Here is a 26900-nt window from a genome sequence, read left to right as displayed (position 1 = left end):
AAGGCAAGTGTTTGCCTGAACAAACACGGGAATATTTGGAACAGTGCTAATTGCAGGAAATTTGCATCAGACATCATTAAAATTAGGAAAAGTCCTCTAAATTGAAAAGCTATGCTGTGTTCTTGAATGTTATAAGGCGCGCCTAGTGGTAGAGCGTCCGCCCGGAGAGCGGAAGGTCCGGGATTCGACTCCCTGTCCCCGTCATATCAATAGACGTTAAAGGGTGGTATTAGTTGTTACCCTGCCTGGCGCTCGGCAGTAAGGGGCTAAAACAAGGACTGGTCGGCTCGGAGTCAGTATACTGTTTCTGAGTGGGGTATTCATGTTAAACTGTGGCATGGTATTTCAGTGGGCTAGCACTATAAAATCAGCATTAGTACGGACTAGTACAAGCAGCTCCCCCCCCCCCCCCCCCCCCCCACACACACACACCTACACACACACACACACACACACACACACACACACACACACACAAACACGTGCATGCACGTCGCTATGTAAGTGCAATAATCTTGAGCGCGACTTTAAATCCCATTTCACCTCACCTCACCTCACCTTGAATCTCGTAAACCTGATCAAATAACTTTTGCGGATGCAGATTGTGGATGCATCTGCCTTTCTCCCCACATTTTCCAAACCAATATCCTTCCTAATTCAATGACATAATCATACATATGCTATACCGTACCATTATTCTACGAAATCTACACTCACCGCCTACAGTCAACGCTTAACAAAACTGTCTCGGTCATGGATCGTTATCGAGGTCACGTGACAGGTATTTCCCAGAAAGGTCGTTTCTTGGGGATTCCCATAGAAGCGAAACTAGACCGCCGAGAAGAGAAGATTTTAGCGGCTGTTTAGCATTATTGGGACGAACATCACGATTTGGAAGTAACTGGTATCAACTGCTGCACGAGATTTATTTCCGTATCTTAAGAGGTAGGTAGCTGTCAATGGTATCATAGCAATATCTCGCTGCATATGCGGAAGTGAGCGAGGTCAGCGTAGCGCACAGACACAGCGCTGCGTCCTATTTCATAGACCCGGCCCAGTCGGCATACGTGTTGTGATATATGTATCATATGCAATGTCCACGTAGACTATACTCCACGAACATCGTCACGAAGCAATAGTCAGTTTTACATTTGGGTCATAGATATATCTGAGCACCTGCCTTATTAAGCTGTGGCATGTTCATAGCTATGTTAAGATTTATGTTGATCGCCATCCACAAACCGGCCATGTTATCAATACTCTTCGCCCTGTTCATATGACAAATTTAAACTTGTTACAATTTCGACGGATGTTAGTTTGTTAAGATCATTATATGTCTTTTCCATGTCATTTCTTATTGCTCGTTACGATAACGAAACAGGTGTACCTTCATTTTCGTTTTATTTTTAGAATCGTTGTAATCGTTTCGTTATTGCGTATTACCTATTTTGGATTATTTATTTCGGATTAAGTCTTGAGTATTTTGGATTTAGAATGTTAAACCATAAAGACCTATACTGTTTGCATCCCAATTAGGCATGCTGGTGTTGAATATGGCGGTTGTTGCTATATATCAAAACTGAAAGCCGAGGTTTTCAGAGGGGAATTTGAAGTCACATGACTTGAGCTGATTTATAATTCCCGTTCCACATGCAACCCAGCAGCTCTGAGCTGCACTTGTATCACCAGGGCTTCAGCGCTGTGTTCGCATTATGTTTGAACAGATCATATTGCTATATGTTAAGATTTTTAAGAAATTAGTGTAAAATTGTTAATTTTAAGAAAATGCGGAAGAATTTAAAAATAATGAAATCATGTATGAGTAAGTATTTGTAAATGTAAAAAGTAAATGCTAGTAAAATAGATCAATAAACGTACGTGTATCTCACTTGTAAATTGTAACGGTCAGTGGATTGGAATAACACGTTTGGACCGACCATTCGATATTCGAGGGTAGGGTGCTCGGACTTTGTATGGAGTGTGTGTGTGTGTGTGTGTGTGTGTGTGTGTGTGTGTCTCTCTCTCTGTCTGTGTGTGTGTGTGTCTGTGTGTGTGTGTGTGTGCGTGTGTCGCTGTGTGTGTGTGTGTATTTTCAGCTACAGCTGCATACGCAGGAAACAATTGTAATTAAAACTATGAGTCTGTGTGTGTGTGTGTGTGTGTGTGTGTGTGTGTCTGTGTGTGTGTGTGTGTGTTGTTGTTGAAAAAAACAAAAACGTCTTGCAACAATGTCTTTTTTGGCCTGGCAATTTCTTTTAACAACGGTCTGAAGCATAATTCTTTTTTTATGTGTCATCTGTGACAGTTAATTTCTTTTCGATTACTAGTAAATCTTAGCCACCCCCCTCCCCCAAACCGAGAGAATATTAAAACATTATCCTTACTACACGACCAGATACAAAGCATCAATATATGCTGACAACAGCATCAATATATGCTAACAAGAACTTCTTCAACAAGTTTTTGTCAAATCGTCATGCACTCGTTGTAGAGTTGAAACTGTTTAGTTTTGTGTAGCTTGAATACATATCACTGTCTACTGGTTTTGGGTTATAAATTCATGATATATTATATTGTAATATGCAACAGAAAATACATAAATACATTTTTTTAAATGACCGTCCCTAAATAAAAACACATAAATTTACTTGGTCTGTTATTTCAATTTTTTAAATTATTATTTTTCAATACAAACCCATTTCAATAATCGTTAGTCCATTGTACGATTCTGACTTTGTAACAATATCTGATTTTTAAACTTTGTACACCGCTATCCAAAACGACTATATCACAAGCATGTGTTTATGAATCACTATCAACTGGTGTTCTCGAAATAGTGAGCGCATCCTGCCCCACCGGTGACAACCGTCACTAACACATTCAAAGGCAAGTCTCATGTTGACCTGAGGGGCACGGGTGGCCCTGTCGTCTAAGGCAACGCGATTCGCTGTGCAGAGTTGCGTCCCCTGGACACGCCAGAAACCTATGATTGTGGGTTCGAATCCCGGTTCCCCCGGATTATGTTTCTAGGTTTGTCAGCACCATACCCGTGCTCGTGGGTTTCACCGAAGTGGTAAACGTCTGAGACTTGCATCACTTGGGGCTTTCCTCCCACATTAAGCTGCCACGCCGTGATATAACTGGAACAATGTTAAAAGCTGCGTTAAACCCAACTCACTCACTCACTCATGTTGACCTGAAAAAGCACAGGAACATAGACTACAAGTCAAAATAGGAATAATGTCCTCCACATGTCTACCAGACGACTGTTTGAAAGCTTAACTGGGGTATTGAATGTTGTAACCTTGATCAAACAGCTTTTGAGAAAGAGTCGTACGACGCTCTGTCAGTCCTCGTGGAAAGAGCATGCTCGATTGTACCTCATAAATTGTGAAATGTAAACAACCAAGGCTGGAGGTGTTTAAACATTGCTCAACATAGAGGGGAAGTTGGCATTGGAAACGTGAAGTGATCCCTCTTGTCATGTCGTCTTGTGGAGATATGATTCACTCGGAATATTTATACATATATTTAAATATGTGTGAGTGAGTATGGTTTTACACCGCTTTTAGCAACATTCCCGCAAGACACCACGGGACACCAGAAATGGGTTTCACACATTGTACCCATGTCGAGAATAGAACCCGGGTCTTCGTCGTGACGAGCGAACGCTTTAACCACAAGGTTACCCGACTAAATATGAAACAGAGGAGGCTGTACAACTTATCTCTTTTATGTCTTTTCAAGCCTTTTTGTTTTGAATGAGAAATATGTAAAAATAAAGTAAACGGAATTATCGGTCATTATTGTATGAGATGTAGGCATATATGAACCCCATTTCCGATGTACTCACTCACTATTGAACAGATGTTAACAGTGACTGATGACGTGTTCTTAAACAACTGGAATTTATGACACGGTAATATAGCATCTTCCCGTTGTTTGAATCATGTAGCGTTGATGACACCTGTGCCTTTGTGTTAAGTGAATTTTAGTCTTACAGGAAATACGTTTAACTTTCTCGAAAAATTCAAATGCTGCTTCAAGATAATGTACAGTTGACAAGCAACTCTCCTTTCCTGAAAAATAATGGAGCGTTTAAACAATGGAATGACGTCACAAATGTGTTTTAATTTCAACTACAGAATATTTAGTCAAAGTGTAAAAGTAAGGATGAGTTTTAAGTAGGGGAATATCCTCTTAACTCTCCATTCCTTAAAAATAATGGGCCTCGGCCCCTGCGGGACCTCTGCTCCATTATTTTTAAGGAATGGAGAGTTACTCGGACATTCCCCTCTACATAAAGTAGTGCTTATTTATGGATGCCTACAGAACAAAGTAGTGCTTATTTATGGATGCCTACAGAATATTGTAGTGCCTATGTGAGGGTGCCTACAGAATAAAGTAGTGCTGATGTGTGGATGCCTACATAATTTAGTGTTACTTATGAATACTTGCCTACAAAATGTTTATATTTATGCCTGTGAACGCTTGCCTGTGGAATGATATAAAGTAGTGTGTTTGTATGCTTGTCTACAGAATGTTTTTATAGTGCGCTTATGTATGCTTGTCTGTAGAATTGTGTGAGGTAATGCTTGTGTGTATGCGTGCCCACAGAATAATTCATGGTAAAGCAGTGCTTACGTATGCCTGTCAAGTGTACCTGAGTATGTTTGACTACAGAATAGTGTGTTCTTGTCTACAAAAAAAGGTAAGGTAGGTTTTGTTTGTAAGTTTGTCTACAAAATAATGTCAGGTAGTGTTTATATGTGCTTGTCTACGAAATAGTATAAGGTTGTGTGTGTGTGTGTGTGTGTGTGTGTGTGTGTGTGTGTGTGTGTGTGTGTGTGTGTGTCTATATATATATATATATATATATATATATATATATATATATATATATATATATCAGCTTATGTCTACAGAATTGTTTTAGGCTGTGCAATTGCATGCTGGGTCTACAGGAGATTGAATAATGAAATATATATATATATATATATATATATATATATATATATATCAGCTTATATCTACAGAATTGTTTTAGGCTGTGCAATTGCATGCTGGGTCTACAGGAGATTGAATAATGTAAGCTAGTTCTTTCATATGCTTTTATATATGCTTGTCTTTTTAATAATGTAAGATTTTACTTCTGTGTGCTTGTCAAAACGTGTGTGTATACGTGTTTATAAAACCTTTTCAAGATATATGTTCCTTATTTATTCAGTTTCAAAGCTACACATTACTCCCCAAACTAAAGCCTTTGTTTCGTTATGGCACATTATTTGGCTGGCTGAGTTTGGATACGGAAACATTAAGAAACAATATTTGTGCACTAGAAGTGATTTATTAGCATGTAACGCACGGTAAACAGAAAACGTCGATGAAGATGATAACAAGTAGTCGACAGCTTTAGTTGACCTTGAAGTTCGTTTATGTATTGCGGTATATCGGGGTTCGGTCCCGATGTTTCGTGACCCGCATATTGAGACACTATCTGGTACATGCTACTTCCTGGTACACTGGTCACGTGACCACATAGCGGGTGCATATTCCAGGTGGTGTTGCGCGCAATGCACAGGTCACGTGATTGCTGAGCGGTTTGAATGTGCGTTCCGTGGAGCCAGTGTTGTAGTTGGAGTAGGTCAGATAATGTGTATTTGCATAAAAACTTGAATTGCTGTTGACGTGTCCCCCTTAGATAGTATTCTGTAAATGTCATGTTTAACCGCTAAAACGAGACTTGAATTTTTCTTTTAACCATCGCCAATATTTTCATGGATCCTTTTCTCTGATCGTTGATATGTGTATTATTTTTCAAAGGACTCAACATGTTTCTTGTCAATCGCATTGATATATTCAGACGCAAAGTCAATTTACCCACATTTCGACAAAATGGGCTTGCACAAAAAAATGGCTCGCTAATGAGGCTCGGATAAATCTGAATTCAGTTCAATCTAGTCATTAGAAATATTACAATTTATGTTTGTTAACGGTCCACTCAGTAATGGTGCCGTCGTTAGAGTACTGTGTTGTGCTGTATGCTGTGTGCATATTGCTGTATGTGGTGTGCTGTATGCGTCATTTGTAAATATATTCTCCGAATCCACTGCACCTATGAAGCTGGAACTGACGAATGCACCAAAACGTAAAAAATGTAAATCGATTTTCCATAATGCCACCAAAGGGGCGGTCGGGTAGCCTAGTGGTTAAAGCGTTCGCTCGTCACGCCGACGACCCGGGTTCGATTCCCGACATGGGTACAATGTGTGAAGCCCATTTCTTGTGTCCCCCGCCTTGATATTGCTGGAATATTGCCAAAAGCGGCGTAAAACCATACTCACTCACTCACATAATGCCACCCGGTCGCCATATTGAAAAGGCCGCTTGTGGCATATTTGTCATACGCGCACTATGTAGTGGTCTAAAGACATATCTACCTTTTTTGGATGTACTTTCGTCTCCGCCATGCCACAAATTGACATATATTCCAACCCGACGTTACTTTGAAATATCTGCTGCAAGTTTGCAAGGATGATGAGGGCAAAGATCAGATACACAGTTGTTCATATTGTCCTTTCAGGAAATTCAATATGGCCGCCATGGCTATTGCTCAACCACCTTTGCACTTTGAGCATCTTTTTCCTTGGCACATGTCTTCTCAGAAACCACCCGAGCAATGAAGCTGACATTTCACTTGCTTCATCTCACCAGTACCGACATACTTTATTCAAGAGGTTTGAGTCCGAATTTCAATATGGCCACAATGTTTAAAAAAAACTATTTATAGACATTATTCATCATGTTCTTTAAGAATGTAATGCAGCTTGGTATGTGTGTTGTTAGCAATGAGGCTCGCCATAATTGTTCCGTTTGTTTTAGATAGTTGAAATTGTGACCATGATTTCAACTGGGCCATACTGAAAGCTATAACTTCTCATTGCTCAGCCATTTTCTTTCAAAATGTAATGAAATTTGGTATATGTCTACTTAGTAGTCGGAATCAACCAAGTTCCAGTTCTTGCGATATCTTTAATTTTTCATTTTTTTGTGACCATGCTCACAGATTCCCTCCAAATGCGTTCTACTTCCTGTGTAACTCACGCCGTGATATAACTGGAAAACTGTTAAAAGCGGCGTTAAACCCAACTCACTCACACACTCACTCACTCACTCACTCCTGTGTAACTGCCAGACCGAGTGAACTGAACTTCAAGTGGCCTGTAAGTTTCAGAGTTCCTTATGATGACGTCATGGTTTGTTCAGCTCATTTGATATAGTGTTAGTTTTTCCTAAGTATTTATGCACAAAATGCTCAAGGTTGATAGCAGCCGTTTCTAAGTGTCCTTGTTGACATTTTGAACTGTAGAAAACATATCCAGGTGCGGTACAATGTCATGGCACAGTTAGTTGCGTCGTGTAGGGCGCCTCAATTCGCAAGGCACATTTGCGTGTCTTAGGCGTGCCAGAAACCTTTGATCGTACGTTTGAATCAAAATTATGTTTCTTGGTTTGTCAGCACAATATCCATTGTCATTGCCGACAACCCAACGGGATTCCCTTGTATGTTGACGTTCCAAACAATAATCTCCAGAAAGCAGGGTGTCCTGGCTAAAGGGGTTTCGCTGTATACATATTCTCCAGGTTCGCCATTTGGTTTACTCATTCATAGTAACCCAGTATGTTTTCCTTTATGAAACTGTTATTAATACTGCGCATTCTAGTGCTCCCTTTGAAGTTTGAACTAGTTATCTACAAAGAGGAACTTGTTGTTCTATATATATCGAACGGAAATGGTTAAATCATGTAACGTGGGAGAGACGATTATTTTGTGATTTAAATGTTTATGCATAACATGACAGATATTCAATTGCATTCATAAAATGAGTTCGTCACTATCATGCACGGGTATTCATGCGTCTATGCCAATGGGGGCGTTCGGGTAGCCTAGTGGTTAAAGCGTTCGCTCGTCACGCCGAAGACCCGGGTTCGATTCCGATTTCGATGTGTGAAGCTCATTTCTGGTGTCCCCCGCCGTGATATTGTTGGAATAATGCTAAAAGCAGCGTAAAACCATACTCACTCACTAACTCACTCTATGCCAATGTATTCAAACTGACATCGCAACAGTGCCAGTGTCTTTGAGTTGTTTGCAGATTCAGGTTCATACTGTAACCATGACCTTGCATTTGACCCGTTTGGTTTTGGGTGTTTTTTTTGTTAGCGTGCCATCTTGAGAATCTCTGCATTAATTTGGCTTACATTTGGTGCCCATGTGTCTCAGGGGTGTTTCTGTTCCAGTTAGTAATGGTGACCTTGACCTTGTTTTCGAGGTCAGGGAAACATTTGACCAATCTGCTGTTGCCGAGACATCAGACAATGGTGAATGCGGTGACCTTAACCTTACATACTCCAGGTCACCGACCGCTTCTTCCAGTTTTTGTTTGTCATCATACATATTCTGAAAGATTCTGCAGACACGACTTACGTATGATGGCATTGGCGTTATTTCCAACGTCACATATCATTTGACTAATTTGACGTTGTAGACAGTGTTTTTTGGTATGATGCCGCTCTGAACAAGTATTAGCTCACCTGACTGATGTGGGAAGAGCTTTACCCTTTTGGTATGCTTTCTACCATCTTCTACTCTGACACTGGTTGACTGAGAAGCTGAAAGTTGACATGTAGCTAGGTTCCTTCTAAGGAAGACATCTTATCTTGTTCAAATCAAAATGTATGTATATTGTGGTTTTGTAAATATTTAAGAATACAGTTTTATTTCTTGATCTGAAGATCCATTGGACATACGGCTTCAGCTGTGTGTTAATGTTATGACTAAAAGATATCCAAGTTTGTTCATGGCATTATCAGACCGCCCCCGTCGGTGGTTAGACCGCGTCATTGCAAAATGTTACAACATGGTACTTGTTGTTACCCTGCCTCTACATTAAAGGGTTAAAACAAGGACTGGTAGGCCTTGTGGTAATTTCTAAGTGGGTATTCGTGTTAAACTGCGGTATAGTATCTCAGTGGGGTAGAATTCCGGACTACACACACACATACACGCACTCACTCACACATACATGTATCTACACTCACATACTCACACGCCCACTCACACACATATATACAATCACGCTCACACACACTCACGTACCCACTCACACACATATATACACTCACGCTCACACACGCTCACGCAACCACTCACACACATATATACACTCACTAACGCTCACACCCACTCACGCACCCACTCACACACATATATACACTCACTCACGCTCACACCCACTCACACACATATATACACTCACTCACGCTCACACCCACTCACGCACCCACTCACACACATATATACACTCACTCACGCTCACACCCACTCACGCACCCACTCACACACATATATACACTCACGCTCACACACGCTCACGCAACCACTCACACACATATATACACTCACTAACGCTCACACACACACTCACGCACCCACTCACACATATATACATACACTCACGCACCCACTCACACACATATATACACTCACTCACGCTCACACCCACTCACGCACCCACTCACACTCACGCACCCACTCACACACATATATACACTCACTCACGCACCCACTCACACTCACGCACCCACTCACACACATATATACACTCACTCACGCTCACACCCACTCACGCGCCCACTCACACACATATATACACTCACACATACTCACGCCCATGCCCATGACACTCTCTCTCTCTCTCTCTCTCTCTCTCTCTCACACACACACACACACACACACACACACGCGTCGTGAATCTACGGACGTGCACATACTTGCTGGCCATTTTTGCAGCCGATCCAGCTTAGATTTTCTTATTTGTTTACATGTTTACACATATTTTATTATCAGTCAAAACAGAAGAAAAGTGAATATTAAGGAACGATTTCCTGAAAGAATGTTCAAGACCTTAATTTTGTTCCACGTTTGTGTTGATATTGAATGGATGAACAAAGCGCCCGGCGTGGTTGTTATTTAACACATGCTTGTGACATAGTCAGAATCGTAAAATGGACCCTGCTTTAAGCAGAGATTTCCTACGATTATGAAAAAAGGTCTGTGTTTTTTATGTAGAATATGACGTCCACTCTGGACAATGTTAGGTGTCATAGATAGATGCACAGAACTGTTCCGTTATTTGCTGCTTCCTATTTTACGAGAAACAAAGGGCATTTCTAAATGGATATATATGTTCTATCATAAGTCTAAATCATAATTATCTTTTTCCAGAATCATCTGGGACAATTCATTTTTTTCTATAAACATCCCTTCACCCTCCCACCCCCCTCCAGAATATGAAATGGTCGGTTCCCCCATTCCTTTTGTATTGCCAACTGCGTAGTACTTGGTGCACAAACATTGTTTAGAATACACATAATAATATTACTACCGCTTTCCTTCCTTATCGGCTGAGGGTGAATCAACTATTGTATTGTAAGGGATGTCCGAATTGTCAAACGGTATTTTTTAAAAGGGCATAAATAACACCTTAAGTTAATATATGGAAATAAGTTCTAAATTAAATCATTCAAAAAAGGTGTGTTTTAACATGTTACAGACTGATTGTGTACAATTGGAAGTTAGCATGACCTTGACCTTGGCGGAAGGAAAATGGCGGAAGTGTGATGCACACAATGCCGACAATGACGGGGAAGGAAGCGTTCGAGTTGTGTCCGAGCGGTGTAGAACATGATGTGTTACCATTGTTCGAAAGAGACTGTATGACAATATGTTAATGTCTTTCGGTGACATAAATCTCAAGCTATGCGTAGAATACAGTGAGTGAACATTTAGCAATATTCCAATATATGACGGCGAGGGACACTCATTTGTTTCACTCTTTGTACCTCGTCACGCCAAAGACCCGGGTTCGATTCGCGACATGGGTACAATGTGTGAAGCCAATTTCTGGTGTCCCCCGCCGTGATATTGCTGGAATATTGCTAAAAGCGGCGTAAAATCATACTCACTCACGTATAACTTCCTGGCGATAATTGTGATTAATATATAGAGAGAGATTTCCACACACGATGTATTAAAACCTAATTATGGATTGGTAGAAAGTTGACGTGTTCATTTTTAGGCGGTTTTTGTTTATTAATTGGTTTACGGATCCGCCGACAGTAAGAATGAGAAAATCAGAAATAAATGAGAGTTGTTTTCATTACCGCCGAATCTGAAACCCCATTTAGAAACAAATCCATCACAACTTGTAGTCATGCATTTCCCGGCACAAGATACAGAATGTACCACGGCAGCATATTTAAATAATTGTTCAGGATCGTCGCCATTGTGCATGGGTGGAATTATATTTCTTTTCAATACCTGTCGACCATATGTTTACACAAAAGACAAATAACAAACAAGAAGATGAAAGAGATTGGTTTTTAATTTCTTTGTTTCGACCACCGACTTCAAGTTTTGAGAGACAAACTCCGTTAACAACTGATGAACAATAAAGGCTTTGCCCAGTGTTCGAAATACCTGCCTGCCCGACCGTCCGAGACGGGTTGATGTCAACTCGGGCTGCCAGATTTTCAAATCCCCCTGCCCGACGGTCGGGTTATATTTCATATGTGAAAATATTCAAAATATTTCCCGATGATAAGCATTAATTCACATGTAAAGATGAATGATAAAAAGTAAACAAAAAGAAACCCCGTTAGCTTATCCTGAGAAACATATGATTATAGTGGGCAGCCAGGTTTTGGTCAGGGCTGGCAAGTATTTCAGCTAGCCAGTCCTGTGGTCTGGCTGAAATTTTTGGGAGTTTCATACCCTGCTTTGCCTCGTGTATTGTTACGTATTTGTAGACCCGTGAAGATCCGGGTAGAGAAGAGGTCTTCAGCAACCCATGCTTGCCGTAAAAGGCGACTATACTTGGGGTAAGAGACGACTAACGGGATCGGGTTGTCAGACTCGCTGACTTGGTTGATGCATGTCATCGATCCCAATTGCGTGGATCGATGCTTATGATGTCAACACTGAATTGCCTGGTACAGACTCGATTATTTACAGACAGCTGGAAAATAGCTGCGTGCAGTGTTAAACAACAAACAAACAAACATATTTGCGTGGGATGCATTCTCGAGGCTTGTGTTTCAACTGCACACAAATACGGGGATATCAAAACAGATAACGATTTGCAGTAACAGTAAAAACGTGACACAGTATTGGATAACGCGGGGGAGTAATCAAGTATCACTGGAACGCTGAGGAAGAGGTAACTCTTTATTTTAAAACAGTTTCAAATGAGAAATATTTTCCCGGGTTTTTTAATCGGATACGGATCAAGCGTCAACGGTCGGGTGGTATATTTCTGTCTGTGTTTCGCTTCGGATAATCTATGGTTGAATATTAAGCCTTACGCTAGTAAATAAAAGGGACAAAAAACATATCCATTTAATTTGGGAGGAAAGTCCAAAAATGGCTTATCTCGTTTTATTATCCCCCGCCACATAATGCCAGATAATTTTTAGCATCGGGAGTCAGTAAAAGTCAGCAAAACTATAGAGAAAATTTCGAGTGCTGAATGGAATTGTATGGATTAATCTTGTAATTCATTTTAGTAGAGACCATGCTCTCTGTCTCGTGTAAACAGGTCTATAAACAAAAACACTTCCTTTTTTCGTTGTTGTACATGTATGGCTATTGTATAATGCTCACTCCCTATGGGGTATTGAGTATTTTTAGTGGGGATGGGGTGGGGAATTCGATTATTAAGAGCAGAATTATTTTACATCGTATCCCTTCAGCAAAGTCAGGTAAACGAACAGGTAATAACATAGTTGGTCAATGCAAATTTGAAATTGAGATAAAACATTACTCTAGCCATGATGATTTACCGTTTAAATGGTATTTCCAGTTCTACTAGGCAATGTTTCATATGCTGAGATTAAGATTACCGTGTGTGTTGTCTCGTAAACTAAGCCGGAACCAGCAATCAGCTGTACACACGTTTTCTCACTATTTACCGGTGTTTCCGTTAAAAAGTACCCAATAATATAACTTTAGAGTATTTTGATGTAATGATCAGAAGAGTTGTACTTGAAAGTATTATTTTATCAGGAATAATATATTCCAATATCGTATTTTTTTAGTTGCAGCTTTACTTTATTTAACAAAATATTAACCATAAGCGTAGCACTAACTTGGGTGCACCTGATCGCTATTGCCGGATATTTCTTACGTATGGAACAATATAATCTTACACCGTTGACCGTTGCGCTCGCAAAAACAATATATTGACATATAACAGTCAAACTACAACAAATATGACTCTTAAAGAGTCAAAGCATGGCATTTATGATATATGTATCAAAGTTCGTTTCAAGGCGTCAGTAACGGTAATCTGACCGTAGTTGCTGAGCGATCTACCGATCATTTCACGCACGATTTTGCCGAAATTAATGAAAACAATATTGAATTTTTGTTTAATATAATAGGTTACAAACATAAGTCCAGATATACAATGAATACTTTTTGTAACCAGACAGTGTAATTACGTGATTCATTTGCGTACTTCAGTACAGATTGTTTGACATGGTATATCCGGTCTCACGTGCTCCCGGTAATATCTTTGCGTTCTAGAAAAAACCCATCAAAATTTATTATGGCGTGTATAATGCACACCCCCTTTATACAGCTGTGTTTTTAGGAAAATAAAGTGTGCTCTTTACGAAGAAAATACCCTGCTTAAAATAAGAATATATTTGGGGGGAAATGCGTCTATAAATGTATGTTAGACCGTATATGTATGCTGTGATGGGTATCTGATACGTTTTCAAAATTGTATTTAAATATATTTTCATCCGTACATACGCCGATACTGCCTTTATCTGGAGCCGTCATTGGGAAACACCCGCTTTTTCGATCTCTAACACAAATGAGTTCTCTGTCAGAGTTACGATAGGTATCGTAGCTCTGAACGATCTGCGACAGGTTTACCTTAAGATATCTTATCTTTGAACGTAAGTTTTTTTATCTTAGCTAAGATCGTTTCGAAAATCTAGGTTCTGTGTCAGTTCTTTTTAAAAACTTTTTAAGTTAGAGAAATGAAATGTTACACACTGATATTACTGGTCATGATCTTAAATACATTTTTTCAGAGTTATGGCCCCTCTTCCCGTGATTTTCAACTTAGTGCATACTGTGTGGAATGGGGAAATTGTTTCTCTCAGAAACTACTGAAGTAACTTGAATGAAAGTTCGAATGCTCATCTAAGAGATACTTGTCAAGACTGATTTCGAAAACTGATCCCGTAAATTATTATTTTACGGAGTTACGACCCATGTTATATTACTTGGTGCGTAGTGTGTTCAATGTGGAGACGTTTTCTCAGAAACAACTGAAGTAACTTGAATGAAAGTTCGAATGCTCATCTAAGAGATACTTGTCAAGACTGATTTCGAAAATTGGTCCTGTATATCATTTTTTTTACATAGCTATGGCCCTTGCTCCGTGCTTTCAACAAAGAGCATAGTGTCTGCAATTGGGACTCAGAAACTACTAAAGTTACAGTAATAGAAGTTTCCATGCTTACCTACGAGATACTTGTTAATACTAATTTCGAAAATTGGTCCTGTAAATTATTTTACAGAGTTACGGCCCTTGATCCATGTTGTTTTACTTGGTGCATAGTATGAGTAATGGGGACACGTTTGGACAATCATTGAGCTCGGATATAACAAGGATCATTATTTGCTCGTTACTCAATTTTGATTGGACTATGCATTGACTTTTTAGTCTAGCCAAAATATGGCTCTATAATTCCAGCCTAGTTCGGGAAGGGTGGAAACTGGACTTTTAGTCAGTTAACTCCCTTGACTCGGGAAGATGGGCAGGCCTAAGGGACGCGACTCTGTATATCCTTAGCTCACGTCTCAGTCAGTGCCCCATGAGCAACACAAATTGGTGGGACTCTATGTGACATAATTCTGACTGATGCAGTCAATTTCGAATTTACCCAAAAACTGATCATTAGGAAACCAAACTATACATATAGATTGAATAAACACCTCAGTACTCTACATGCGTGATTGGCTAGTGTTTTACACCGCTATTAGCAATGTTACAGCCACGTCACGATGGGACGCACACACTTATCCATGAGGAGAATCGAACTCAAAGGTCTGACCATCCCACACTCTTACCACTGTGGGGCGGTCGGGTAGCCTAGTGGTTAAAGCGTTCGCTCGTCACGCCGAAGACCCGGGTTCGATTCCCGACATCGGTGCAATGTGTGAAGCCCATTTCTGGTGTCCCCCGCCGTGATATTGCTGGAATATTGCTAAAAGCGGCGTGAAACCATACTCACTCACTTACTCACTCACTCTTACTACTGTGCTAACCCGTTGACAATTATGCAAAAAATAAGTTCTGATGGCGGCTATGCTTTCATGCTATCATTATTTTGTCGTTTGATGATGTTTGCTATGGGATAGATTTACTACCTAAACCAATGTGCAGCTCATATGTGATCCTATCGGGGGGCACGGGGGGCCCAATCGTCTGAGACGCCGCTGTGCAGAATTGTGTCCCTTGGGCACGCCCGGAACCTATGATTGTGGGTTCGAATTCCAGTTCGACCCGATTTGGTTTCTTGGTTTCTGGCACAATACTCGCGCTCGTAGGTTCTGGTTAACGACTGAGATATGCATCACTTCGGGTTTTCCTCCCACATTAAGCTGACACGTCGTGATAAAACGTGAATACTGTTCAAACGACGCTCATCCACCTCACTACACTCAGCCACTCATTCTGATCGTTTCGTCAAAAAACGTTCCATTAGAACAATCATGTAACAAACTACTCGAATCAAACGTGCTTGATGTGACGACCTACAATTGATATCTGTCCATTTTATCTTGCTCCCGGAAATAAAGTTTATCCCTCCTCTTCCAAATACCCACCCCACCCCCTTTAAACCCCCACTGGAGGAAGTATTTGTGTATCGCGTGACTCGAAATCACGAGCTGATTCAATTGGTAAATATACATATATAACTGACCTTAATTTAGCGGAAAGATATTTCTTGCCCCCATGCATAATAATCAATCAAATGAAAATTAATAAATTAATTATCTATTCTATTCAAATTTGATCTAAATTTAATCTACCGAATATATGGAACATCTTTATCAATAATGAGTACACGCTCGCACTCATCGTGGAGTGTAGGATATCCTTTGTTCAGACAACCCGTGCTTCACAGTCTGAACATATAAGGTATACCACAAAGCCCCAACGTGAACATGCGATGGAAAGCTATGTTTCAGTAGCTTCTCAAACGATCTCATGTTGTGCTGACACCTGCCTTGACTCAGAATGCTTTCATTTCCGAGGAATCGAAACCGAGAGCGCAGTTACATTTGTCAAGAAGGGGAAACTGCGGCGTGCCTGGCTTGAATTGTCCGATCGGGACAGCCCCATTGAACACTTAGGGGCGGGGAAGTACACTTCATTTTGCGGGGGAGAGGCGTGGTCCGCACGTAGCCAGTGGCGTATATATTGACAGTGGAGCTAGACCCGAGGATACCCGCGTTTATATTTAGCGAGTTAGGTTGGATAATACTAAGGTTTTTGTCTCTGTTGTTCATCGAGTTTGGAGTCAGCATGTTGACGACGCCACCCATGTTTTACCACCCTCTGTACCCGCAGCACCCGCAGCACCCGCCCCCGCCCACTGATCTCAGGCAGCATCTTGGGTACGACTATTCTCACCACAGGTAGGTGGTATAAATGAATATACAGTAAACTACGGTTATAACGAACACGCTTATAACGAACTGACGGATATAACGAACTAACTTTTTAGTCCCGACTATTTGCTGTAGTTATGCTGTATATATGCTTATAACGAATTACGGTTATAACGAACTAAAATTAGTAGTCCCTTTGAGTTCGTTATAACCGTAGTGTACTGTATATATAAACTAGTTGAAATTTTTTTTTTTTCTTTAATATATATTGTCTCTGATCATATTACATTGTATCACAAAAAAACATTAAAGTTCATGAAATATATTTATGCAAACTATGTGTATGTGTATTTAGTTTTGTTTTACACATATAGCACTTCTTGTACTAAATGGCCGTTTAATGTCGAATAATTAGCATCATGGGTGGATCCAGAAGGAGTAGGGGGTGGGGGATTTGGAAAACCAAACGAGGATCTCTGCAATGAGAGAGGATTTTGATATTTTGGATCCCATCCTTTTTAAAATGCTGGATTCGCCCTTGAGCACGATATTCTCTGTATCGTGTTATACAATTAAAATAAGACACTAAATATTTGCGGCAGTGAGATGGCGTTGAGTTATGAGTCTTGTGTTTAGCTACTACTGTGTTCAACACAACTGGTTTTCAAATAAATTGCTCAACTGATACAAGGAATTGACAGTCACGTCCATGGTGCACTTATAGCCGTGGAGGCTGTCTGCAGACAGCTCTGGTTGAACTTATGTCTTCTTCCTCGTCTGTCATAAACTGCATTTTGTGAGACACAAACATTCATTACCAATTAAATATTCGCGAATTAAGCCTTTTTGATATCGTCAATATTTTCCTCACACCCCATGTAGTCATGAACAAACAATGCCGTTTACAAAGTGGTCACCCCTCTGACATGTGTAAATTGGTACGGCTCCGATATCCGTCGTGATATTGCTGGAATATTGCTAAAAGCGGCGTAAAACCTCACTCACTCACACACTTTGACTGTGGTCAACACTATTTGAAAACACTGAGAGAGAGACTGCTTGTATAAGTTGTATAAGTCCGGGCTAATGCCGTTATCTATTTTTTTGTGATAGCCCACTGTGATACCGCGCCGCAGTTTTTTTAAAATGGATATCCCACACAGGCATAGAATATGAACTCTTACTTAGGCGAGCAGTCCTTGTTTTATGCCTTTACTGCCGAGCGCATGTCAGGGTAGAAACAAGTACCATTCTTTAACGTCTTTTGTTATGACGCGGCCGGGGATCGAACCACCGACATTCCGCGCCACCCGCTACAGACGGTCTGACTTCTAGTAGGTATATACGGCCGGTGGAGTAGCCTAATGGTTAAAGCGTTCGCTCGTCACGCTAAAGGACCGGGTTCGATTCTCCACTTGGGTACAGTGTGTGAAGCCCATTTCTGGTGTCCCCCGCCGCGATATTGCTGGAATATGGCTAGAAACGACGTAAAACCATACTCACTCACTCACTTTACTATTAGGCATACATGAGTGTCTATGCCACGCAACCACTGTGGCCTCTGTGATATCTTTAAAATCTTCATTTCACAATGTTTCTAGAATCCAGAATCGAGTTTTGTCGAGAATGTTACAATCGCGACAAGTCGTCAATCATCCATCTTCCCGAGGCAAGAGAGTTAACTTACTATAAAAGTCCAGTTTCCACCCTTGCCGAACTAGGCTGGGATTATGGAGTTACATTTTGGCTAGACTAACGAGTTTATGCATAGTCCAATCAAAATCGCGCACCGAAATCGAAATCCGGTTGGTAAACTGTCGTGCAGATTTCGATCGATTGCAGGATTTGCAAGCATGTGCACCGCCAACTCGCTGTCAGCAGGTATTTCAAAATCCTTTCATGTTTTTAATCAATGTGCTCACGTGATTTGATGCATTTCGCGATGTAAGGCCCGTTTTATCACAATATAGATCTTGATTATCGATCAGATCGTCCTGACTGGGCGCCACCATTTTGTGTGAAGCAAACGCAAGTGATACGAGAGGTGGAATCTGATTGGTCCATAGGAGAGGCTTAGAAGGGACATAACTGGTAATAGCCACTGGTGGCGCTACGATCGAGTCCAGTAATTCCAGCCTAGTTCGGCAAGGGTGGAAACTGGACTTTTATTGTCAGTTAACTCTCTTGCCTCGGGAAGATGTCAATCGTCATCCAGCCTGTGACATCACTCCTATTGTGACATCATTACACTTTACGTCAACAATGGTGATCGGCATTGGCGATTTGTGTATTATCAATTCACCCATTACGTCAACAAGTTATTGAAATCTATTTTCGCTGAAACAGTTTTCTTATCTGTGACAATTTCATATACCCATTGCTGCCGGTGTTAACGTTATTGTGTCGTGACAAGCACTTAACGTCGCATCACACATTATGACGTCATCGTATCCATAAAATTCCGAGCGTTATGTTTTATAGGCATTAGATTGCTAGTGTTATTACTAATGCCAATCAATAAAACACATGCGCTTCATTTAGATTGGTATTGACTGGATTCCTTTGTAAGGAGACGGTATAGGTTACACGTTCCGAGGGCTTGTCATAAGATCCCACTGATAGGGTGTCGGTGGTCATTCTTTGTAACGTGACTGATTGCGCTGTCCATGCTGTCTGACACTGGTTTAGCCGGGTCAGATTTATTTACAGGTTTGCGTCACATCTGACTGCATCTTTCCGAGGCGAGCGTGTTCACGAGCCTATATGAAAGCCTAGTTTCTACCCTGGCAACATCAAGGCCACTTTGCTTGGCTCGACCTTGGCGCAACCTCGAATAGATCACGAGTTGTGCCCCTTGTAATGAGAACGCGATATCCAATCAGACTGATGTTCTTATCTCGTATAGCTTCATAAAGATGGCGACTACCAAAGGCGACGACCTAGTCGACCAAATAACGAAAACTTCCGCGATATAACCCTGACACAAAAACATCGGCAATTGTTGGGGGGGGGGGGGGGTTAAAAGATGAAAAAGACATATTCATGTCAACAATGACAGGCAACCGTAAATCACTTTCATACGAAGGTGTACCAGTCGTGGATGTTGATTTTGTGAAACGTTCTGTGATTGGACTATCTAATAGTCCAATCATACTTAGCACAGGATAGTGGGCTTGATGTGGCAAGAGTGGAAACAAGACTTTGAATAAGGGCTAGATGATCTGCCTGCGGCGTTAACCAACATTCATTTACTATTAACTTCCTAGCTTGAACTCTATTGTCATATGAAATATTATGAATCACGCGCACAAGCTTCCAATATGTCCACAATTACCATATTAGTATTATATTACATTTATTTATTTCCTAAAACCTCATTACGTAATGATTGTGACCTTGCTACACGGAAAACTTCGAAGTCGTTGAAGAGCTTGACTATGGACTTTGATTTCATTCATCATTCCTCGCGACCTTGCTTTTGTCTCCGACACTTTTCTAACTTGTTATTATGTACTTTTAATCAAATCATTTTGACTTAATTATTTAAACAGCTATTTCCCAGGAATGCCTTCTTTCCGGGTGTGAGGGGTTATCTGTGAAGGCTATTCTCGGAGAGCGCGTCAGTATGATTGAAAAACTTCCTGTCCCACGCATGACCTACATGTCAAGCCACCGGCACTCTTCTCCCCTAGCCCACTTACAGCATCATAACAGCAATTGAAGTGTCTGTTTAATGTCATTTGATGCAATATTAATGTTTGTGGGACCCTCTATTTGAAGACCAATCAATTTTAAACGCTTGCCATCTGAATGGAGTCTAGGCCGTGCTACTTGAACGACAGTATTTATTTGATGGAAACTGCCGAGCCAAAGAAAGTATAGACTTGAAAATTGAATTTGACCCAATATGTATTGACATTTTCAAAACTACAAGGCTAAAAACTGAAACTGAAGGTCTAAAACACAACTCTATGATACCCGTGTCATCGAGTAATCTTTTCTTTTTTGTTTCATTTTTAGCTACATCATACTAGGGTGTATACACTCTTTTACGACCCTTGAAGATCCGGGGTAGAATAGGTCTTCAGCAACCCATGCTTGCCGTAAGAGGCGACTATGCCCGTCGTAAGAGGCGACTAACGGGATCGGGTGGTCAGGCTCGCTGACTTGTTTGATGCATGTCATCGTATCTCAATTGCGTGGATCGATGCTCATGATGTCAATCACTGGATTGTTTGGTTCAGACTCGATTATTTTACAGACTGCCGTCGTATAGCTGGAATATTGCTGAGTGCGGCGTTAAACAACAAACAAACAAAGACATTCTTTATCCCGGCAGTTAAGTTAAACTCACTGGTGTGTCTAGTACGTGTTTTAATACATGAGATGTTCGAAACGCCTTATGATTTTGATAACATCTGTATATCTTTAGACCGAGTGTTTGGGCAATGCAACGAGGGAAATCCGGGGAAGATTACATCCCAGGTGCACATGCATGTTTGGGGTGGGTGTGTGGGTGTGTGTGTGTTGGGGGGGGGGGGGGGGGGGGGGGCGGGTGCTTTTTTATCCCAGAAGGGCGTTGTGCTTCCCACAACCCAACATCAAACACTGCAACATCAAAACATTAGAGAATTTAATTTTTTTTAAATTTTATGACGTTGATAATGGAACGAAGTGCACTTCAAGCTCGAAACTCGGACTAAGCGGATGATACAACAGTCAGCTAGAGCTAGTTATGTAACAATCGATCAATTTATACGAATGTTGCAATGTTACATAGTTGACTATATTTCACTTTGATGTGTCGACATATAACTTTGAGGTACAATCGAGCATGCCCTTTCTACGAAGATTTCAAAGAGCGTCATACGACTCTTGCTCTAAGGCAGTTTCAACAGGGTTACTGTGTCCAAGGCCTCAGTAACGCTTTCAAAATGTTATATATAGACAAGTTGATCACATTTTCAAATGAGTGAGTGAGTGAGTGAGTTGAGTTTAACGCCGTTTTTAACATTATTCCAGTTATATCACAGCGTGTCAGATTAATGTGGGAGGAAAGCCCGAAGTGATGCAGGTCTCAGACGTTTACCACTTCGGTGAAACCCACGAGCACGGGTATGGTGCTGACAAACCTAGAAACATAATTGGGGCGAACCGGGATTCGAACCCACAATCATAGGTTTCTGGCGTGCCCAAGGGACGCAACTCATCACAGCGAATCGCGGCGCCTTAGACGACTGGGCCACCCGTGCGCCCAATTTTCAAATGAGTCGCATCGGTGACCAAAATGATGTTCCCAATTTTGACCTGTACCATATGTTCCGGTGAACACTTGACTTGCATTTGCGTGTATTTGTGACGGGTAGCATCGATGGAGCAGGATATGCTCAGGTTTTCGCGAACACCTGGTATGGCTATTTGATTGTGATTCATGAAGCTCGTTGTGCTTCTCTCCATCCAACAAATCAAACACTGCAGAAAATAAAGGACCAAAGTAGATGTCGTTTAATTTGATAAGAAATATAACCCGTGCTTGTTGTTAGACCCTTCAAGGGATCGGATGTTCAGACCTGGCGACTTGGCTGATTGCGTGTCATCGTACTTCCCCAAATGGTTGGGCGTATGCCTGTTCCTTATCCGATAATTAACAGGGCGTCAACTCTGTTGATAAATTTGGATGAGTGAGTGAGTTTGGTTTAACGCCTCTTTTAACAGTATTACATTTGTTTCGCGGCGTGTCAGCTTAATGTGGGAGGAAAGCCCGAAGTGATGCAGGTCTCCGACGTTTACCACCTTGGTGAAACCCACGAGCACGGGTATGCTGACAAACCTGGAAACATAATCGGGGCGAACCGAGATTCAAACCCACAATCATATGTTTCTGGCGTGCCCAAGGGACGCAACTCTGGACAGCGAATCGCGGCGCCTAAGACGACTGGGCCACCCGTGCCCCCCTGTTGATAAAAGTTTGGTATTATTGATTTGGCGATTCATTCAGTCGCTAAATGTGTGCTAAGGTCAATGCGGGACATTAGCACTAAAACAACGTGGTGGACCCGTGAAGATCCGGGGTAAAATAGATCTTCAGCAACCCATGCTTGTCCTTAAGGGGACTATTCTTGTCGTTAAAGGGGACTAACGGGATCGGGTGGTCAGGCTCGTTGACTTGGTTGATGCATGTCATCGATCCCAATTGTGTAGATCGATGCTCATGATGTCAATCACTGGATTGTCTGGTCCAGACCCGATTATTTACAGACCGCCGTCATATAGCTGGAATATTGCTGAGTGCGGCGTTAAACAAAAAAAAAATCAAAGATCGTTTGCCTTTCAGTGACAAGGAAGCGTGTCACCTAACCGTTTTGTTATTGATTCTGTCCCTGGTGTTATTTCAGACTTTGTGATCACGAATTGTGGTGTAGCTGCATTGTATCCGCCACAGGTTGTAATGTCATTATATTATTTCGGGAGTCATGACGCATAACGATACACGACGTCCACTTAAATGGGTCACACGGAGTTGTGAGTAGATGTGCGTTTCCTTATTTGGTTTGTAAATGAAGCTTATTGTCAGTGTGTGCGTTCGTGCGTGTGTCTGTGCGCGTGTGTAATTTCTTACGACTTCCTAATGACTAGTAAATCTTTTGAAAACAAAAAAATATTACCTTGATGATAAAGGTAACGCTATCACATCATTTGAATATAAGGCGAGGTCGTTGCGTAGCTTTGATCGAAAGTAAAACACAAATATTCATAGTAGACCAGTATCCCCACAAACATATGTATGTAGAGCGTATACTTGTAGAGGAGGTATATATATATGTAGAGTGTATACTTGCAGAGGAGGTATATATATATGTAGAGTGTATACTTGTAGAGGAGGTATATCTGTATGAAGAGTGTATACTTGTAGAGGAGGTATATATATATATATGTAGAGTGTATACTTGCAGAGGAGGTATATATATATGTAGAGTGTATACTTGTAGAGGAGGTATATCTGTATGAAGAGTGTATACTTGTAGAGGAGGTATATATATATGTAGAGTGTATACTTGCAGAGGAGGTATATATATATGTAGAGTGTATACTTGTAGAGGAGGTATATCTGTATGAAGAGTGTATACTTGTAGAGGAGGTATATATATATGTATGTAGAGTGTATACTTGTAGAGGAGGTATATCTGTATGAAGAGTGTATACTTGTAGAGGAGGTATATATATATGTAGAGTGTATACTTGCAGAGGAGGTATATATGTATGTAGAGTATACTTGTAGGGAGGAATATATGTATGAAGAGTGTATACTTGTAGAGGAGGTATATATGTATGTAGAGTGTAAACTTGTAGAGGAGGTATTAATGTATATATAGTATATACTTGTAGAGGTATATATGTATATAGAATGTATACTTGTAGAGGGGGTATATGTATGAAGAGTGTATACATGTAGAGGAGGTATATATGTATGTAGAGTGTATACTTGTAGAGGAGGAATATATATATGAAGAGTGTATACTTGTAGAGGAGGTATATATGTATGTAGAGTGTATACTTGTAGAGGAGGTATTTATGTATATATAGTATATACTTGTAGAGGTATATATGTATATAGAATGTATACTTGTAGAGGGGGTATATGTATGAAGAGTGTATACTTGTAGAGGTGTATATGTTTATATAGTATATACTTGTAGAGGCATGTATGTATACAGAGTGTATACTTGTAGAGGTACATATGCATATAGAGTGTATACTTGTAGAGGAGGTATTTATGTATATATAGTATATACTTGTAGAGGTATATATGTATATAGAGTGGTTACTTGTAGAGGTATATATGTATATAGAGTGTATACTTGTAGAGGTATATATGTATATATAGTATATATTTGTAGAGGTATTTATGTATATATAGTATATACTTGTAGAAGTATATATGTATATATAGGATATACTTGTAGAGGTACATATGTATATATATTATATACTTGTAGAGGTATATATGTATATAGAGTGTATACTTGTAGAGGTATATATGTATATAGAGTGTATACTTGCAGAGGTATATATGTATATATAGTATATACTTGTAGAGGTATTTATGTATATATAGTATATACTTGTTGAGGTATATATGTATATATAGTATATACTTGTAGAGGTACACATGTATATATATTATATACTTGTAGAGGTATAGATGTATATATAGTATATACTTGTAGAGGTATATATGCATATATAGTATATACTTGTAGAGGTATATATGTATACAGAGTGTATACTTGTAGAGGTATTTATGTATATATAGTATATACTTGTAGAGGTATATATGTATATATAGTATATACTTGTAGAGGTACATATGTATATATATTATATACTTGTAGAGGTATATATGTATATATAGTTTATACTTGTAGAGGTATATATGTATATATAGTATATACTTGTAGATGTACATATGTATATATAGTATATACTTGTAGAGGTATATATGTATATATAGTATATACTTGTAGAGGCATGTACATGTATGTATACAGAGGGTATACTTGTAGAGGTACATATGTATATGTAGTATATACTTGTAGAGGAGGTATTTATATATATATAGTATATACTTGTAGAAGTATATATGTATATGTAGTATATACTTGTAGAGGTATATATGTATATGTAGTATATACTTGTAGAGGTATATATGTATATATAGTATATACTTGTAGAGGTACATATATATATATATATAGTATATACTTGTAGAGGAACATATGTATATATAGTATATACTTGTAGAGGTATATATGTATATATAGTATATACTTGTAGAGGTATTTATGTATATATAGTATATACTTGTAGAGGTATTTATGTATATATAGTATATACTTGTAGAGGTACATAATTATATATAATATATACTTGTAGAGGTATATATGTATACATAGTATATACTTGTAGAGGTATTTATGTATATATAGTATATACTTGTAGAGGTACATATGTATATATAGTATATACTTGTAGAGGTACATATGTATGTATAGTATATACTTGTAGATGTACATATGTATATATAGTATATACTTGTAGAGGTACATAAGTATATATAGTATATACTTTTAGAGGTATATATGCATATATAGTATATACTTGTAGAGGTATATATGTATATATAGTATATACTTGTAGAGGTATATATGTATATATAGTATTTACTTGTAGAAGTATATATGTATATATAGTATATACTTGTAGAGGTACATATGATTATATAGTATATACTTGTAGAGGTATATATGTATATATAGTATATACTTGTAGAGGTATATATGTATATATAGTATATACTTGTAGAGGTATATATGTATATATAGTATATACTTGTAGAGGTATATATGTATATATAGTATTTACTTGTAGAGGTACATATGTATATATAGTATATACTTGTAGAGGTATATATGTATATATAGTATATACTTGTAGAGGTATATATGTATATATAGTATATATATATATTCAAGTTCGATTTCCCAAACAGTACAACTAAATTTCACACTTGTACTTCATGAAAACAATAATATAAAGAAGTATGTTTTTGTTGCTTTTGGTACAAAAAAAAATCCCTTGCAGTGCCACTGAGTGTCAGGGCGGTTATACCAAAAAGCGTTACTTCAGAATGGAAAATATCTCTAATAATGCGGAAACGGGACCGAATCTGTCATGCAAAAACATAAGCGAATAATGCGTGCTTTACCTAGTAATAATGCATATCTCAACACGACTAGAGGAGGTGTGACCAGTGTAAACGTCTCTTGAGCAAAAATGTATTTTACACACGTTATTATTTATTTATTTTTTGCCCATGATTGTTAAATATATATCTTGGTTCGTTTCAAAACTCTGACAAGACACCTTAATATCACTGGTATCTGTAAGCGCGCCAAAGTGTCACTGGATTGTCTGGTCAACACTCGCTTGTCGGCCACAGTCGTATGGCAGGAGGACAACAAACAAACATTTCTACCTTGAAAATTGCGTGAGTGGCGGGTGCTACTGAAGTTAGTTTATCCAAGATATACTTATCAAGACTGAGTTACGTTTTTCCAGAGAAGGGGCCTTTTGTGTGAAT

General features: G+C 39.5%; 1 protein-coding gene across 5 annotated transcripts in view; it reads left to right on the top strand.

The window, feature by feature from the left end:
* The first annotated feature begins 790 nt into the window (after positions 1 to 790).
* Positions 791 to 26900, top strand: part of LOC124142704 (interferon regulatory factor 6-like) — a 49151-nt gene continuing 23041 nt past the window's right edge. Inside the window, exons 1-2 of one of the 5 annotated variants that reach the window (XM_046511575.2) lie at positions 791 to 945; positions 16719 to 16786. Coding sequence is in view for 3 of the 5 variants with exons in the window: in XM_046511336.2 (XP_046367292.1) it covers positions 16674 to 16786 (113 nt within the window). In the remaining 2 variants the exon portion in view is untranslated. Of the gene's footprint in view, positions 946 to 16304; positions 16787 to 23249; positions 23282 to 26900 lie in introns of those variants that run through there. The other 4 variants (XM_046511503.2, XM_046511336.2, XM_046511421.2 and 1 more) reach the window with 4 other exon arrangements.

This window comes from Haliotis rufescens, unplaced genomic scaffold (genome assembly GCF_023055435.1).
Source record: "Haliotis rufescens isolate VD_foot unplaced genomic scaffold, xgHalRufe1.0.p SCAF_17, whole genome shotgun sequence".
NCBI classification, from domain to species: Eukaryota; Metazoa; Mollusca; class Gastropoda; order Lepetellida; family Haliotidae; genus Haliotis; species Haliotis rufescens.
Note: the sequence above shows the minus strand (reverse complement) of the source record. Positions and strands in the feature narration are given on the sequence as shown.